We start from the raw sequence: 18,972 nt of genomic DNA on the forward strand, positions 1-18,972 counted from the left end.
ATTTGATAAAAAATACGAACAGAGTTTCACGGACGAAATCTTTACTGTGATCAGGGTCCTTCACCGTTCGCCACCCGTGTATAAATTACAAGATTATGACGGGGACCCCATTGATGGGTCGTTTTATGAGCCCGAGCTGCAGAAAGTGAAACTGACCGAGGACAAAGCGTTTCATGTGGAGAAGATTTTAAAGCGGCGCACAGTCAGAGGGGAAAAACAGGTTTTTGTCAAGTGGAAAAACTGGCCGGATAAATTCAACAGCTGGGTGAAAGCCTCGGAAGTGGTAGGCGTATAAAAAAAGAGACCCCTCGCATCATTCGGTTCATTTTTTTGAAATTCATCATGCAGTCCGAAGGGTTTTACGTGACCCTGCCTTCCAACGCCAGCAAGGGCTTATTTAAAGATAACACCAGCGGCTGCTACACGGTGGATCTGGCCAAACCCCTCGAGCTGACCGGAGAATGGAGCGTGGGCTTATGCGAATTCATTTACCCGCGCACATGGTACAATCTACCGCCGGACGCCTCCTACTTGGAGCTGATGCGGACGACGGAGGAAGATCAGCCCCTGGTGATTTTAAAATTCGGCAGGGGAGGTCATTACGGACGCGTTAAAGATCTATTGGATCACCTGGTGCCGGCGATCCAAAAGTACGACCCGTCCTTCGAGGCTTCGTTCAACAACATCACCAAACGTCTGGATATCAAAGGAGTCGGGAGCCATAAAATAAAGGTCTTCCCTCCTCTGGCTTACATGCTGGGATTGAAAACGAACGAGTGGTGGACTCTGTCAAAGCGCTCTACTCCGTATCCGTGCGATATGAACGCGGGCGTATATAACCTGTTTCTCTACACCGACATCGTTCAGTACCAGCCGGTCGGTGACAGTTACTCACCGTTGCTCAGCGTCCTTAACGTGAAAGGCGATTACGGAGACGTGATCAGCATCAGACATAACACTGTCCATTACTTGCGCGTTTCTAAAAAATACATTAAAACCATACGCGTAGAAATTAAAACGGACCGCGACAGATTCGTGGATTTTGTTTACGGGAAAACGATAGTCAAGCTGCACTTTAAACCGGCTTGACAAATGGCTGCGCGTCTCCCGCAGGACCCTCACCGTTTTGTGAGGTATTATGAGGGGCAGGTGGGAGGTTCCCTTCCGGGTTTTTACGGAGCGCCCGTGATGTACGGCAGAGGGATAGGATCCATCTTCTCCAGACTGTTTCGTTTCGTGTCTCCTCTCTTCAAATCCGGGTTCGCCGTAGCTAAACCTCACCTGAAAACGGCCGCAACCAATATCGCTACAGACGCTGTGAAAAGAGTGATGGGTAAGCTGACAGAGCCTCGCCAGGAGGGGGCGGGGGGTATGATGGTCCTCTCCCGCAGGAAGAGGAAACGCCCTCCGGGCGAGCGGATTAAAAATAAAAGCGTCGGAGTAAAAAGTAAATCAGTTAAGGCTGGCAGCGGGAAGAGAAGGAAGCCCCAGAGGAGCTCTGACATATTTTAGAAGAAAATAAATAAATAAATAAAAAATGTCTCTCTTACACAAGAAATCTGCCGAATGCACCCTTGCCGAACTGGATCTATTTTCGGCTCCCATGACCCAGCTATCCATAGAGGATAAAAAATATCAAGAATGTCAGCCCCTCTCTGCTTTGAACGACAACTCACCCATTGAATTTTTCATCCCCGGAGACGGGGAAAAGTATCTCGATCTGAACGACACCATGCTCCATCTGAGAGTGAAAATTACGGAAAGGGACGGGAGCAACATCCCACCCGACGCGGGGGTAGCCCTCATCAATTATCCTCTCAACACAATTTTCAGTCAGTGCGACGTTATTCTGGGGGATCGATTGATTTCGCAGTCCAGCGCCACCCATCCTTACAGGGCCATGATCGAGACGCTGCTCAACTTTTCAGAAGACACTCTAAAGAGTCAATTCAGCGCCGGTCTGTTTTACAAAGACACTGCCGGAGACATGGATTCTATAGTTATAAGCAACGGGCCGAACAGAGGGATAAAACAGAGAGCCGTTTTCACGGCAGAGTCGCGAGAAGTGGACCTGCTGGGTCCCCTCCACGCAGATATTTTCTTCTGCGAGAGGCTCCTGCTGAACTCTGTGGATTTGAGAATTAAATTGATACGCAACAGCGATGCCTTCAGTCTGATGGGAACTCGGGATTCGCAGTTTGCTCTGAAAATAACTTCGGCCTCTCTGTTTGTTAAAAAGGTCACTGTCTCGCCGGCCGTCAGGCTGGGGCACGCCGCGGCCCTGATGAAAGGAAACGCCCTCTATCCTCTTTCGCGCGTTTCTGTGAAAACCTACTCCATCCCTGAAAATTCCAGGATCTGCAACCAAGAGAATCTCTTTCTGGGAGCCATGCCCAAATACGTGGTCCTGGGCATGGTTCATCACGACGCCTTCACCGGGAGGAGGGATCTGTCACCTTTCAACTTTAGACACAACGATGTAGAGTATCTGGCGTTGTGTCAGGACGGCAGGCAGGTGCCCGCCAAAGCTTTCCAGCCACAGTTTGACCGCGGAAATTCGGTCAGGGAGTTTTATCACATGTTTTCCGCCACGGGGAGACACCTCAAAGATTTACCTCTGAGCATCGATCGCCGGGAATTTAACGAAGGGTACGCCCTTTTTGCCTTTAATCTGGAACCCAGCGAGGATGCTGACGCCCTGTCTCCCGTCTCCAACGGGAATTTGAGGCTGGAGATGAGATTCAGAGTTCCTCTACCTCAGACCACAACTCTCATAGTGTACGCCTGCTACGATTCAATTCTGGAGATTGACTCTAAAAGACAGGTGCTGGTGGATTATTACTAAAATATACACACACATGGATAACCTTCAGCTGGAGCACATTCTACATCGCGCCTTGGGAGACGTTTTCTGCGGTGTTTGGGCCTCGGACCAGCTGGCCTTTTTGAGGCGCGACTTTAAACCCCCCGCCTACTTTATAGTAAACACTCACCCCTCGCACTTGAGGGGAGAACACTGGCTGGCTCTGACTCTGGAAAAGGACGGTTCCTCCACTTTTTTTGACTCTTACGGATTCCCTCCCGACTTTGCTCACTATCCCTCGGTCATCTCAGAGTTTCTGGAAGGCCGCTCTGACAAAATACTCTATCACGATCGTCAACTTCAGCACCCTATGTCTGTCGTTTGCGGGCAACATTGCATTTTTTATCTATGTCACAAGGCTCAGGGGTTATCCGTCGGTAAAATACTTTCTCTGTACTATAACGATGTGTTTAAAAATGATGACATGGTGTCTGACTTTCTGAAAGGACGCTGCCCCGCTCGCTCTCGCAGAGGTCATCACGTGGCGTGCTCCTTACAAAAGTTTAAAGATGTGTGTATCGAATAAAGAAACGTAAACAAAAAAAAAGATTGTTGCAGCGTTTTTTTATTTTATTTCATTTGTAAACAAAAAAAACATTTGATTTTACATAGAGGTCCAGGTCGGGGAAAGCGTTATTTTGACCCGAGAAGGTTTTCTCCCCCTTCGCGCAGGTGTCTGTCCTTCCTCCTCCTCCACAGATTTAAGACGCGCATACTGATCGCGAGCTATACGGTTATGTATTGAGGATGAGGGTATGTTTGTTTCGACCAAAGTAGTTAAAAACGCGTTCCATCCTTTCGGTCGCGTTTGGTTTTTACTTTTAAAAGAGAGGGAGAGGTTTTTAAATAGATCGATCATGTGCGAACCCCGCACCGCATCCCCCTTGTAAACAAATTCACCCCTCTTTGTCCATCCTCCTCCACCCTCAGGTAATTTCTGCATAATGTAGCGGGCGTTTTTGCGATCTCGAGGGGGTAAGGATTTTAATACTTCTTCCATCATTTCATCATCCTCCTCTCTGGGCCGCTGCACTTGTTGCTGCACCTGCTGCTGTTGCACCTGCTGCTGCTGCACCTGCTGCTGCTGCACCTGCTGCTGCGCCTCCTCTGGCGGGAGCTGGAAAGTCAGCCTACTCTCCTCGTCCCGGTCCTGTTTAGAGAGTGTGAGATATCTCCGCAGCAGAGACTCGTATCTTTTGATTTTTTCATACGATTTTAACCGCGGATCCTCCAGTATGGCTTTCATCTTTTCGTCCAAATCGTCTTTGGCAGTTTCTCTGACGGTAGGCTCGGTGGGTCGGGTCAGTTTTTTCAACTCGTGAGAGGGAACGACAATCATTTTTTTAAACATCTCAGCGTTTTTGAAATATTCCTCCCAGCAGGTTCCCCAGAATGGGTACGGCTGCGGACAGCAGAGGGAAAAGAAACCCGCCCGTTTGTTTCTTTAAAACTTGACGCTTACGGTTTAAACTCGTTTTCTTGTCGGCCAGCAGCCTGATGATCTTTTTCTGGCGTTTCAGTTTTTGGTATTGAGGAGCGGAAAGAGGTATGTTTCCCTTTAAAAGATTTAAAGCTATCTCGCACAGCGCCTGGAGGAAATCCGGGGAGCTGTGAGCGAGAATGTCTTTGCGTTTCTGCGGCGACGCGTGGTACAGAGCTTGCAGTAAGACTGCGTTTCTTTTTATACGCTGAGACATGGCTACTTGGGTTTAGGCAGGTAAATGACGGGGTACTGCCCCGGAAGCAGACCGGCGCGCACTCTGTAGCGTTCTGGGCACGAGGGAGTGAGATCGAGGATTAAATACCCGTGGGGCTCCTCGGTGGCGTCTTTGAAACTGTCTGAGAAAAATGTTTTTTGCGAAGGGAAAATCTGACGGGCCAAAATCTCAATCTGCAGCTTGTCTCTGGGGTTTTTAAACAACACCATATAATTGGAGTTTAAGCTGATGGTGCGGCTGTATTTACCCTGATGAAAAACGTTCTGGGTTAGCATCATAACCGAGACGTTTTTATGGTGGCGGTATTGAGTGAAAATTTTAACCACTTCCTGGTGATCCGAGGCCTGAAAGATGACGTCATCCAGCACCACCAGAACGTCTCGGAAATCTTCAAAAGAATCAGGCAGCCCTTCGATAAATTTAATGTTTTTATTGGTCTTTGAAAGCTCCTCATACATGGGTTGAAAAGAAGTATAAATCCACACAATATTCGCGGGCACAGTATCCATGACGCGTTCACAGTTTTCCAAAACACACTTTACAAAATGAGTTTTCCCACACCCGCTAGGACCCACAACTAGACAGGAAAAAGGCACTTTCAGTCTGTGATCAAAATCAGTTTCCTCCATTCTTTTTTTTTTTTTTTTTTTTAGAAGAAAACAAAAACACTAGTACCCGAAAGGCAGAGTTGTACCGTCTGGAAAGAGACGTCTCTTGTCGTAAACCACGCGAAACTTTTTCTGAAATGTTCTGTTTTTGAGCACAAAGCCTCTCTTATCCCTCTGAATTCCGTTCTGAGGGGTCTGGAGCTCCGCCTCTTTCATACCAGAAAGGTAACTTTCCACCAACCCGCTCATACTGTCGAAATTGACGCGTTCGCAACATTCTCTCGTCTGCGTTATTCCTTTCATTTTTACCACCATTTTCTTTTTGTTTCTGGTCCGGTAGGCGTAACTCTTTGGACCCGCGGAGACAAATTCCTGGATGGTGTCCCCGTCTAATTCGTCCGTGAGATCCCCTAGATAGTTACCCAGCTCTAAAGGTTCCTCCCCCTCTTTCACTACGTAGATCAGAGAGTCGGTGTCGGTGTACAGAACGCTGCGCTGCAATTTTTCTAAATACTCGTAGAGTTTTAGGCGGGCGTAGGCTGTAGTAAAAGCGGCGATAAAAACGTTATTGGTAGCGCCGGGAGGTATCACGCACCGCTCGTTATAGCTCCACTGAATTAAAGCCACTTCCTGTTTTTTGGTCTTTAAAAAAGAGACGTGTTTAAAGACGTACTGTCCTGAAAAGACGTAGTTAAAAAACTGACTCGGCTTTCTGACCAGAGCGGTCTGAGTCATGTTGGCTCTCTGAGCAAACTTTCCCCAGAAACTGTTGAGACACAATTTCGAAACTTGTCTTTTGGCCTGATTCACCTCTATTTTTGACGGGTCTAAACGTATGCCCTGATGCCTGTGGTACTCTTCCACGTATTTGTTCCTCTCATCCTCGTCGCGAGCTTCCGGAGGATAACCGGAGGCTTCCTGTTTGCCTTTGAGAAAAGTGTTAATATAGCCGGCGAAAATATCGCTGCTGCTACTATCAAAGTGCCAGACCTCTGTGATTTTAACCACTCTGTAACCTAATTCTAAGGCTTTGTTAAACTCGACGGTGACCCAGACCCCGGTGAGAGCTCTGGCCTCGTCGTCGTGAAGGCACGGACCGCTTTGTTGATTGGTCTCGGCGCAGGTGCGACAGAGGGAGAATATTAATTTACCTCCGGGGGTTTTGTACGGTAGAACGGGGAAATAGAGCCCGCGCGGCGGGTAAACGGTGGCTCTGATCAGCCCGAAATAACTGCGAGGGTCTGCAAAATTCTCTCTGATGATTTGGGGGTGATGCAGAGGGTAAGCGCGCTTGGCGTTGACGTAAGGGTACAGGGATGTGACGTCTACGTAATACACATTTTCTCCTGGCGAGGCGGTGTAACGCAGTCTCAAGGCCGAAGTGCGGCCTCCGTAAAGCCCCGAGCGAGGAGACAGAGGTTCCGGGACTTCGTAGTTCCGCATAAAATTTATAACCTCCTCGTTCGATTTTTTCATCTCGTTCCATTCGTGCTCCCACAGAGTGACCGTGCGGACTCTGTAAACGTTTCTCAGCTCCCGGAGCCTCGCCTCGGCAGAGGCGTGCAGGTCCCCGTAAGGAGCGCGGGTCAGAGGGCAGATTTCCTCAGGCCTGTAGCATTTTGGACAGCCGTGATAAAAGCATCCCAGAAATTCCCACACCCACTTTTCCCCGTTAATCAGCGCGTATCCGTCGACAAAGTACGGGCCTATTTTTTTCTCTCCGCCGGTTGTGAGAGCGTGTTGAACGGGAATTTTCTGAGAGTGAGCTACCCACTCCAGCCACTGAATGGACGCGTGCGAATAGGCTTTGAACCTGCGCCCGTAGTTGTCGGGCGAGGGGATGGCCAGACTGTTTTCGGGTAGGAAATTGGTGAGAAACACTTTCATGCAGGCTGAAGCTATAGTGACGCAGCTGAAAGGGTCTACTTTAGTTTCGCCTATAAACCCGTCTCTGAACTTTACGCACGCCTCTCTCAGAATATTAACGTCGTTTCGGCAGTAATACAGGGATTCTTTTTCAAAGTTAAACACTCCCCGGGAGGCCTCGCAGTGCCATCGCAAAAACTCAGCCCTTTCGGGAGGTGACATGCGCTCCACCCCGTAATCTGAAGGAGGAGGGTACGGACCCGAGTATTTTAAGCGGTCCCGCGAGCTGAATTTGTGAGGAAAAAATCCCTTGGATTTGTCCTCGAAGCCTAAAGCTTTGGGCATAGCGCTGAGACGCATGGTGAGAAAAGAAAGCGAGTCTATGAATTTGAGAAGGAAATCGGATTCTGTGAAACATATAATTTTACTGCCTTGCATGATGAGAGAGGGCGTCATCCCACCCCCCACCAGGTGGCTTAGAATTAAATAGCTGTCAAACCCTTTCGCGTTGTGCGCAACGAACGTGGTCTCTCTATATTTTTTCCTTCTGTATCTTTGGAGAAACTTTTCAACACAGTCTACACCGTAAGCGTGCCACTCTTCTCCTTCTAGAGATTTTGTGCACACTAGGTAAGGGACGTGCGCCCCCTCCCTGTCTGGGAAGGTTTCAAAGTCATAAAAGATTATGGAAGCGTTATCAGAGTTTTCATGTTTCAAAGGTTGGATGTAACACAGGTGTTGATCGTTGTCGGGAGGAAGCTCCGCGCGACAGATTTTACATCTGGCGGCTGTGCACCTGTGCATTCCGCGACGGGAGAGGTGCTTGCAGTCCGGACATTTATACAATTGTTGACAAACGCTGAGGTCTGAACCGGAGTGAATTCTAGGTTGTTTGTGCTTTAAATAACACGCACGTGTGCGACATGATCTGTTACAATCCGTACAGATTACAGAGTCCAGAAAGTGAGAGGGGCATGCGGGGTCAAAACAGAGGTTGCAGCGGTTTTGGCAAAAGTGTTCTTCTCTTTTATAATACCCGCGGTGACATTCGTCGCAAATGTACTGAATTCCTAAAAATGTTTTTAGATTTTTTATCCCGTAATAGTGATGGTGGAATAAGAATAAGTACAGCGGGTGAGGTGTGTTCGGGTAGTCTGTTTCAATTAATGAAAGAGTTCTGTCCTCGCGCGGGCGGTAAAACACGACGATTTTACGTTTTAGTATTTGTTCGAATTTACCTATGTCGGTGAGAGTTACCTGAGTGCGATCGCTCAACCCCGCTAAACGCTGCAGCTCTCTGCCGCGTTCCAGGGCCTGTTTATCTGTGAAATGAGGTTGAGTGAGGTGAATCAGGTTGATGGCAAAACACAGATTATCGTTTTTGTTTTTTACCACGTACAGACAGCGTCGCTTTTTGACTAGAATTTCATCGTCTAACATTTTGTGAATCTTTTTACGCGGGTCATTACTGCCACCGCCTCTAGGATTTCTAATTACTTGCACAACAATTTCTAGGGGAGAGCCTGCGACGATCGCTCCGTTTGATTGTATCAGCCTGGCTAGCAGGTCCTCAAAAACCGGTACAATGTTTTCAGCGCTTTCGTCGTCGACGTTAAAAACAGAGTGATTTCGCGCGTGCTCGCTGATGATCTCCAGTTGAACCCGGTCGTTACGACTAACTTCCGGTCTGACCCTATCCGCTAGATCTACAAAATTATCCCTGACGTTGAGGTAAAATTGAGCGAGGTCGCTCGCTTCATCCGGAGAGGGAATGTTAAATACTCGCCTTATTTCGAAATTATTAAAATGTTCGCGGCGAGTCACCGCATCGTTCTGTACCCGAGATCCTCCTCCTTGTTGATGCTCCGCAGGCCGGTCCTCCTCCTCCTCCTCCCTGGGCTGCTGCTGATGATGCTGCTCCACCTGCTGCTGCACCTCCCCCTGCTGCCGGTCGTAGAGCTGAAGAGCATTTTCTATCGGCTGCAGAGGGTCAAAGTTCAGTAGACCGGCAAGCCGTTCGTTTTCAATGTTTTGAAGGAGGACCTGCAATGCGTTTTCTAAAGGTTGTAGTGGGTCGTTTGGTGGTGGTGGGGCTATATTGTTTTCTAACGGTGGGGCTAAATGTTCATGGTTTCTGTTTAATTCTGCCACGGCTTCCAACAAAGCCTCAGGAATGCTGCGTTCTTCCGACATGATTTTCTTTATTTCTTAATTCACAGACTTTTACATGCTTTTACTTTACAGGTCCTTGTGTCTGTACATCGATGCGTATGTGCGAACTGTTGCGACGTACATGAAAGCGAGTTTTTCAAGGATTCTCTTCTTATGAAGCATCCGTCGAGCTGTAAGAAAAGACGGACAGAATGTATTTTTTAAACCTTACATTTTTTATAGACCAGAGAAGTTTAATAGGATCGATTCATCCCCCCGTCAATTACCTCTCAGTCTTCCGAGAGGAGCTCTCACTCTCCTGAGAGGAGGCGATCTGGACGGTTCCTCCTCAGCCTGATTTTCTTCCGTCTGATTTTCTGTATCGGTCTCTGTCGGGGAAAATAAAACAGAAGAGATTTAAGAAAACAATCTCACCCTTCCTATTTTTTTGAGAATGAAAAAAACGTTTTATTTACCTCGCTCCTCCGCCCGATTGTCTGTAGCGGCGGGGGATTGGTTAGGTAAATCCGCAATCTCGGCTGCCGAGAAATAAAACAGAAGAGATTTAAGAAAACAACCTCCTCTTTCCTATTTTTCGAGAATGAAAAAACTTTTTATTTACCTCGCTCCTCCGCGCGATTGTCTGTAGCGGAGGGGGCTTGAATAGGTATATCCGCAATCTCAGCTGCCGAGAAATAAAACAAGAGAAAGATTTAATAAAAAAAAAAAAAAAAAAAAAAAAAAAAACTTTCTAGCACACTTTATACCACTCCAAGTCGGGAGGGGCGGTATAGCACACTCGGATTACTCCGTCACATCCTGATATTTATCGAAATGACGGATATTGCATCATATTGTTTACCTTTTGGTTTAAAAGGTATTTTCCTGCAGTTCTCCCGGTATGCGTTGATGAAAATAACGTCGTCGTCTTCTTCTTCTTCTTTTCGCTGCGGCGGGGTCTGTATATTCTCGGTTACCTCTGTCGAGAAATAAAGCAAAACTTTTTAAAAATCTGCTCCGGGTCGGGAGGGGCGGTATAGCACACACGGATTACTCCGTCACATCCTGTTATTCAACAAAATGGCTGATAATGCATCATATTGTTTACCTTCGATTTTAAAACTTTTTTCTCCGCGGTTCTCCCGGTATGCGGAGACGAAAATAGTGCCGTCTTCTCTTCGATGCGGCGGCAGCGGAGGTTCTGCGGGGGATATGGCTTCTAATTCGCCGTGGAAAACGGCCGGATTTCTGCTGTTACTCACTGCATTATCGATTGTTTCTGTAAGTATCAGAGCATGGTTAAATCAAGTCTATCTAAACTTGTTTAAAAAATGGTATATACTTATTTAAACGTACCGTAGTCCACTTGCGTGAAATCATTGATGTAGAAATCTAAAAGAAAGTAATCAAATTAATGACATCTCTGTTGATATATAATTTAAAGTCGTAAAGAAAAAAACTTACCGGGGTGAGGTATGAACAGATCCGGCGAGATGGCCCTCTGATCGACGGCGTTGTTTGAACGGAATGCTGACATAATATTCTCGGATTCTTCCTCGCGATTGGTAGAACTGTCACAGATAGCGACTCCCCTTCCGCTTCTTCTCTCATTTTATCCTAGTCTAGCGAAGCATCTGTTTTTCGCATCTTTCTCTTGACAATACCGGTAGTTAGAGGGGGTTTGTTTTTTTTGATTGCCTTCTTGCGAACGCCGTCTGTTTTCCCCCATTCCGCAACGGTAAAATATGGCTTTGAGACGGGTATTTGTTTTACCAAATGGACGATTGCTGTCTGACCTTGTTCTTGCTGTTGACAAAACTCGGCTCATGGTTGACTCTTTCCCACAGAGGGGGAATAAACTTATTCGAATATGAGCTTTTTTTTTTCCTCGCTAAGACTAGTTTTATGGGGAGATGTAAAAAAACAGGGTTACAAGCAATGATAATATCGGATGTTGACTCCTCAGCGTCATCATTTTCTATCTATTGAGAAAACTTATTGTAAAAAGTAATGAAGAAGAAAACTCCTCCTTGCCTCGCGGGGTGTGTGTGTGTGTGTGTGTGTGTGTGTGTGTGTGTGTGTGTGTGTGTGTGTGTGTGTGTGTGTGTGTAGGCCTTCTTGCGAACGCCGTCTGTTTTCTGCAACGGTAAAATACGACTTTGAGACGGATATTTGTTTTGCCAAATGGACAATTGCTGTTGACAAAACTCGGCTCATGGCTGACTCTTTCCCACAGAGGGGGGTGCTTTAATAAACTTATTCGAATATGAGCTTTTTTCCCCGCTAAGACTAGTTTTATGGGGAGATGTGAAAAACCGGGTTACAAGCAATGATAATATCGGATGTTGACTCCTCAGCGTCAACATTTTCTATCTATTGAGAAAACTTATTGTTAAAGTATTGAAGAAAAAACTCTCTACTTTGGTCTGACAAGGAGCAGGTTGCGCAAAACCTACCTCATATAGATGTTTTAATAATAATAATATTTTTTTGGAGGGCGTGTTATAGGATATAAGCATTGAGAAAAAAAAAAAAAAACAAAAAACTGATATCTGCTGTCTCACTCCTCCTTGGCCCGCGGGGTGGGTGTGTGTGTGTGTGTGTGTGTGTGTGTGTGTGTGTGCCTTCTTGCGAACGCCGTCTGTTTTCTGCAACGGTAAAATACGGCTTTGAGACGGATATTTGTTTTGCCAAATGGACAATTGCTGTTGACAAAACTCTCATGGTTGACTCTTTCCCACAGAGGTGGGTGTGTGTGTGAAACAAGATCGCCTGTCGCTGGTTTGTTTTTTCAGTCTCTTGTAAAAAAGGACTCTCACAAGGAAAAGTAGTATTCACTAAGCGATATTTATTCAATTTTTTACACATAGGCAGCCTGTAGGTTACAAGCGGATAGAAAGTTCTTCTTTTCATCACAAGCTATGGTGTATCTTAAAGGTTACAAGCGGATAGAAAGTTCTTCTTTTCATCACAGAATCATCTGCTGCATCACCGCTGTGGTTAGGGAACATGATGCAACAGGTCTGAAAATGACTAGACACTTCCGGAGTATTTCCGGTAGGGTCATAAGGTCCGGATCGATGCCTTCCATAGTAAATATGCTGTATTTGAATATGTCATATTCAAAACCTTCTTCTTTGGGAGAGCAGATCTCATCGGACACAGGACCGCTGCGGGGCTGCAGAAGGAAATCCATCTTGTGTCTGTGCCTTAGAAATTGTGACGGACTCCTCTCTCTGCTTTTTTATTCCCCTCCAACAGATGGCGCGCTTCCGGAGGTTTCCCCCTCCCTCTAAAAACTTTTTTTCCCAACAACAGATGACGCGCTTCCGGAGGTTTTCCCCCTCCCTCTAAAAACTTTTTTTTTCCCCAACAACAGATGACGCGCTTCCGGGGGTTCACCCCTCCTTTCTCGGGGTGCAATTCGATACGGTTAGCAACAGATGGCGCGCTTCCGGGGTTCGCCCCCCTTTCTCCGGATACGATTCGTCACGCGGGGGGTTCGCCCCCCTTTCTCCGGATACGATTCGTCACGCGGGGGTTTCCCACGGAGGGGAGGGGCGGGGGGTCAAAAGGTCGTGATTAGGGCCATCAATCACTTCGGATCAAATTTTGTCATAAGCTGTATGGGATTAACTCTCTCACAGGTGTACCTCAGACTGCCCACAACAAAAGGCCACCCTGGAATGTGCAGTTTTGTCTCACAGCAAAATGCCACAGATGCCACAAGCAATGAGGGAGCGTGCAATTGGCATGCTGACAGCAGGAATGTCAACCAGATCTGTCGCCCGTGCATTGAATGTTCATTTCTCAACCATAAGCCGTCTCCACAGGCGTTTCAGAGAATATGGCAGCACATCCAACCGGCCTCACAACCGCAGACCTCGTGTAACCACACCAGCCCAGGACCTCCACATCCAGCAGGTTCACCTCCAAGATCGTCTGAGACCAGCCACCCAGACAGCTGCTGGAACAATTGGTTTGCACAACCAAACAATTTCTGCACAAACTGTCAGAAACCGTCTCAGGGACGCTCAACTGCATGCCCGTCGTCCTCATCGGGGTCTTGACCTGACTCCAGCTCGTCGCCGTAACAGACTTGTGTGGGCAAATGCTCACATTCGATGGCGTCTGGCACGTTGGAGAGGTGTGCGCTTCACGGATGAATCATGGTTCACATTGTTCAGGGCAGATGGCAGCTGAGAATGTCCCAGTTCTTGCATGGCCAGCATACTCACCGGACATGTCACCCATTGAGCATGTTCGGGATGTGCTTGACCGGCGCATACGACAGCGTGTACCAGTTCCCACGAATATCCAACAACCTCGCACAGCCATTGAAATGGAGTGGACCAACATTCCACAGGCCACAATTGACAATCTGATAGACTCCATGCGACGATGTGTTGCACTGCATTAGGCAAATGGTGGTCACACCAGATACTGACCGGTTCTGGGTCCCCAGACCCCCAATAGCGCAAAAAACTGCACATTCCAGGGTGGCCTTTTGTTGTGGGCAGTCTGAGGTACACCTGTGCACTACTCATGATGTCAGATCAGCATCCTGATGTGGCACACCTGTGAGGTGGGATGGATTATCTCAATATAGCAGATGTGCCCACTGCATCACATTTGGACTGATTTGTGACCACTGTTTGGGAGGGATGGTTATATTGTGTATCTGGAATGAATTTTAGGTCTCTACGTCCATCCCATGGGGAATGGGAGCAGTAACAAAGGTGTTGCGTTTATATTTTTGTTGAGTGTATATTCATACCAAGTCCTATAAGTGATCCAATGACATAGAGACTTCACTTACCTATAAACTAAAAACACCTTAACCAAGACTCCCCTAACCTGGCACATTGGTTTACTTCAGAAGCTCATAAGCATGTGATTGAGTTGCTTTTACTCCCTTGCTCCACATCCTGCAAAGGAAGCAACCAGAAAAATCTCAGTACAGTGGTCCCTCGTTTATTGCAGTATTTACCTTCTAAAAAATAACCACGATAAGTCGCCAACCCCTCACTACACATTTTATACTCTTTTATATATGTGTTTATTTTCAAACCAGCCCACAGTGGATTAAAACAATATCGTGCAAATCACAATAAACATGCAATACAAATATCAAAGTAAAATCATGCAAACAAAATCAAAATAAAACAAACACAAATTTCCAATGTGTGACAATTACAGTGATAGCATCTGATATTTGAACATGAATGTGACTTGTGTTACATGGTTAGCACAAGTCACATTCATATTAATTTTACCAGAAACAAATGTCTGCCACTAGGATAGCTTCTACTCTGGCCTGTACCACCACCCCTTACACCCCCATCAGACTTACTTTGTCCAGCAATAAAACTATCTCGGCCAAAGGTGGTTCTTATGGACCCTGTTCTTGCAGAAATGAAGATCTCTGCTAGCTGTGCAGCCTCCTCTGCAGATTTGGGGGAACATTCCCTAATCTACACTTCCAGATCTGGGTGAACCATCCTCAGAAACTGCTCCAAGATCATCAGTTCAGAAATATCTTTCACTGTAGATTTTTTTTTTTTAGGTTTTGCCCATATGTAAAGCATATTTAATCGCATATAGAGTTCCCTTGACGTTTCACCTGGGTGAATATCCACGGCTCGAAACTGATAGGTTTGTAGAATAAACCTATCTGCTGGAACGTTCAGGACAATTTAATTATACAGCAAAGCAGGACCCGAGTAGGGAAAGTTCTTCATGTTTCTCGTGCACGGGAGAGAACTGGACAAACGCCGTTCCTTCGCTTAACCCCAGTTTCTCTCATCCGCTCCCCCGTAACACTGCTCTTTTATTGATGTTACATGAATATGCATAGGTTCATTAACATATGACGTCTACATACAAACAAAGAGTACCGTGTGTGTGTGGGGGGGGGTCAGAGTGTGACCCCATAAACGACTTCCCTAAACCTGCTGGTCTGGAAGTCCAGCAGTTCATCTAAACAAAAGGCACTTAGCCTAAAACAGACATAGATACGTTTATCCTACCACAAAACAATAAGAGAAGGTACGACCTCTCCCATGCTCCCAGGATGTGGGTGCCAGAGCACTCTGGAATGCACACAAAGTCTTTGCAGCCTATTAATGATCAAACCTCTACCAACATGACATTGATTATACAACTCTAAGCATATATGACAATCAACAATACAAATCTAACAGAAACCTGTAGGTGTCAGCGGTTATCTCATACTTTGCAAGAATGGTATCTGTTATTTTATCATAGACTTCAGAATCAGCAGTGTCCATATGCACATAAACACTATGTGCTTTACGTGCTCTTCTCTAGGACAACGGCAGACTTGAGCCATCTTTCTCAAAAGTAGTGAGGAAATCCTCCATATTGTCATCTGGAGTGAGTGGTAATAACTTGGGATCTCTCTGATGGATTGTTTCCTTTCTTGGCAGGGACCACATCTGGTCAGACCAGCCCCCTCATTGGGTTCACCTCTCTCCTCATTTTGGCTGCCATTATCCCTCCTGAAGTCCTCTTATCCCCGCTGCTCTTCTCTCATTTCTTTCACTTGAGCTTGAATTTGCTGAAACTGGTGTTGCATGCTCGTCTATCTTTGTTCCTGTCGGGCTGATTCTTTGTCCATTCTCTTGTCTCTTGTTGCCTGAGACTGTATGAATGATTTGACCATATCTTTCAATTCAACCAGTCTATCACCAGGATTAACTCCTGGTTTAGGCACTTTAAGCAACCAGGAAAATGTGAACATTGATAACCCACCTCTCTTAATACATATACAAAGGAATTTAGGTTAAAAACAAATGATAAAATTTGAAGCCCTAGCTCTAACTCAGGCTCTTTTTTTCCTGACACAGGTAGGATGGCCAGTCCCACTCTGTCTCTTCACCTTCCACAAGCAGTCACTTAAATACTAGGTCACCTGCAGAATCCCTAACCCTTGGAACCCTTGGTCTCCATTAAAAGTAGTTAGATGAAAAAGATGTGGGACCTATGGATTCATCAAGACCCAACATCTACACAAAAATCAAAACAACTATTAGCTCAGTGTGTCAACATCTGAATTAATGAAAATTGAACTCAGCTTCCCAAAGATGTGATACACCAGTTAATTTATGTTAACTGTTGTGGCATCCTTGTCTAATATTTAAATCTGTTTGATGATCTTACACATTCAAGCCAGAGAAGAGTACTTGTCAGTACTTGTCAATACTTGTCGTACCTCAGTGTGCCAAGTGTGACGCTTTTTTTTTTGGAGGGGGAATATGGTGTGGGGTTGTTTTTCAGGGACTATGCTCATTTCTTCAGTTCTAGTGAAGGGAATCATCAGAATCAGAAAACTTTATTAATCCCTAAGGAAATTCTGGAACTCTTACTGCTTCCTTATACCAAGACATTTTGGATAATTTCATGCTCCCAACTTTGTGGAAAGAGCACGGTCCCTTCCTCTTCCAACATGACTATGCACCATGCACAAAGTCAGGTCCATAAACACATGAAACAGTATGTTTGTTGTGGAAGAACTTGACTGGCTTGAAGAGTCATGACCTCAAGCAGATTGAAAACTTTAGGATGAATTAGAGTGGAAACTGTGAGCCAGTCCTTCTTGTCCTACTTCAGTGTCTGACCTCACAAATGCATATATGAATAAATGGTCATAAATCCCCATAAATAGTCTTCTAAACCTTGTGGAAAGCCTTCCCAGAAGAGTTGAGGCTGCTATAGCTGCAAAGAGTGGGCCAACTTTATATCAAACCCTAAACGTGTGAAGGCAGACAAGATATATATACAATAAACCAGCTGCTAACTGATGACTGGCATCCAGAATAGCTAACTGAAGGCCGGACAATCCTAATTCTCAAGAATCCCCAGAACGGACGAATCCAGTTAACTATCTGCCAGTAACCAGCCTCAGAACAACATGGAACCTGCTATCAAGCATCATAGTGGTTTGTTTTTTGAACAGCTGGGTGGTGCATTGAAGTGAAATTGTTTACTTGGCTTTCATAAAGGATGGTTTAGTCTGTCGTCTTTTGGAATTTCACCTGTCACTAGATCACTTCATCAGTTAGGAATCTTTCACAGCAAAATTTTACCATGCTGTGTCTGTTCCGTCCATCTATATTAAGTTATGATCCTCCCTCTCACCTATTTTTTAGTTTGCATTGTGTATTAGACTTGTCTGGGTTTGACTCCTTTTGTTTTTCATAGTACTCCTGAGTTTGTTATTTTAGCTTCTCGTTATCTTGCTTGTGTAATATTTAGTTATCATGTTTTGTTCCCTGCTTGCTTTTGTTAGGTTTATTTTGCATTCCCATTCTGTTCACCTCTGTATTTCAATCATGTCTGTTATGTGTCCATGGTTTGTGTGTCTTAGTCCTGGGCCCTGTTTCAGGAAGCCGGTTTGGAAAACTCAGAGTGAAAAACGACACTCACGGTTGAGTAACCCCGAACTGTCCAACTCGGAATATTCGGTTTCAGAAAGGCTGATAACAATTAGTTCAGTCAACGCGGAGTTGCTTTAACCCCAAGTGAAGCGCGCGGACGAGGATACATAAAGCCCTGATAAGCGGAGCACAGATTAAGCGAGTCACCATGGAGACGGAGGGAAAGAAGGCGCGGTCAATGTATTTTACAGCGCTTGAGGCCGAAATTCTGATGGCAGCATATGCCGATAACATGCAAATTCCGCGGAAAAAAGTAACACAGCCACAGCTGCAAAAGAAAGGGAGCATGCATGGCAAAACATAGCCGACAGAGTCAATGCGTGAGTGTTAATATAAACATTGATCGAGGGATTTCCACCCATTTAACACGTTATTTTATCATATGTTATTTTATTTGTTATTTTATACATTTTATTTTTTGATGTGACGTGAGCGCAGGTGCAACCCAACAGGCCCCAAACGTTCCTGGCAGCAAGTAAAAATGAAATATAAAAATATAGTCCAAACAGGTAAGGCGTAATTGTATTATGAGCCATAGTGCTTGGTCTGTTTGTCCGATGTAAATCAATTGCAGTTAGAGGCTACATTAATTTTCTTTCTGTAAGCACTTATTGAAATTATCTGAGCACATTACAAGTACATATTTGCTTACTCTGTATGCTCAAATGTGGCCCGTTATAGCCAACAGAAAAAAAGCGGAGGCCCGACAAACAGGTGGGGGTCCTCCACCACCACCACTCACAGAGGCTGAGCAGTTGGCCCTCAGCCAAAACAGTGGGCGCCCTGTGGCCGAAGGCATCTCTGCGGGGACATCCTCTGAGTCAATAACCCCGCAAGACACAAGTGCCTACATAGGGGGTAAATCCAAAATAATACATGATGTGCATACATCCTTTCTCCACAGTCACCTTTGCAGTGCTACTCATTCATTTGATAAACTCTTTACCATAATGAATTATTTTGTAGTGAAGTTATTTTCCTACTGATTTTGCCTTCCCTCAGCCTTGGTTGTCTTTGAGAGCATAATGACAATGAAGTGTAAGGTGATTGGTATGTTTGTTAATTGCCATTTGGTCCCTTGTAAGTTATAAGTGACCTGTATGAACCTCATATTCTATCAGTTGATGGTGGTGGTGTACTGCATCTGGTGCAGCCTCCTGTTGAGCCAGACCAACATGCAGTTGTGAGTAATACTCCACAGATTATATGAGTTTACAGTAGAACAGCAATGTTGTTAACTTCTTTACTACAGGAAAATAATGAAGAAACATTGACAGCTGTTACAGAGGAGGAAGCAACAGAGACAC

At 45.6% G+C, this 18,972-nt stretch overlaps 2 protein-coding genes across 2 annotated transcripts; one reads left to right on the plus strand and one right to left on the minus strand.

The window, feature by feature from the left end:
- Positions 1-1,603: 1,603 nt before the first annotated feature.
- On the plus strand, positions 1,604-2,845 carry LOC145420307 (uncharacterized protein F54H12.2-like). Its single transcript, XM_080289392.1, has one exon. The coding sequence runs from the start codon at positions 1,604-1,606 to the stop codon at positions 2,843-2,845; it is 1,242 nt and encodes a 413-aa protein (XP_080145518.1).
- A 5,458-nt stretch (positions 2,846-8,303) lies between these two features.
- On the minus strand, positions 8,304-10,743 carry LOC113011258 (uncharacterized). The gene is made up of 8 exons (XM_080289725.1): positions 10,671-10,743; positions 10,563-10,598; positions 10,315-10,485; positions 10,069-10,185; positions 9,829-9,891; positions 9,683-9,745; positions 9,494-9,595; positions 8,304-9,397 (listed from the first exon to the last, which is right to left on the minus strand). Exons 1-8 carry the CDS (start codon positions 10,741-10,743, stop codon positions 9,294-9,296), a joined length of 729 nt encoding a protein of 242 aa, XP_080145851.1. The 3' UTR covers positions 8,304-9,293.
- Positions 10,744-18,972: the final 8,229 nt, after the last annotated feature.

The sequence above is a fragment of the Astatotilapia calliptera genome, chromosome 15, assembly GCF_964374335.1.
Source record: "Astatotilapia calliptera chromosome 15, fAstCal68.1, whole genome shotgun sequence".
NCBI lineage: Eukaryota > Metazoa > Chordata > Actinopteri > Cichliformes > Cichlidae > Astatotilapia > Astatotilapia calliptera.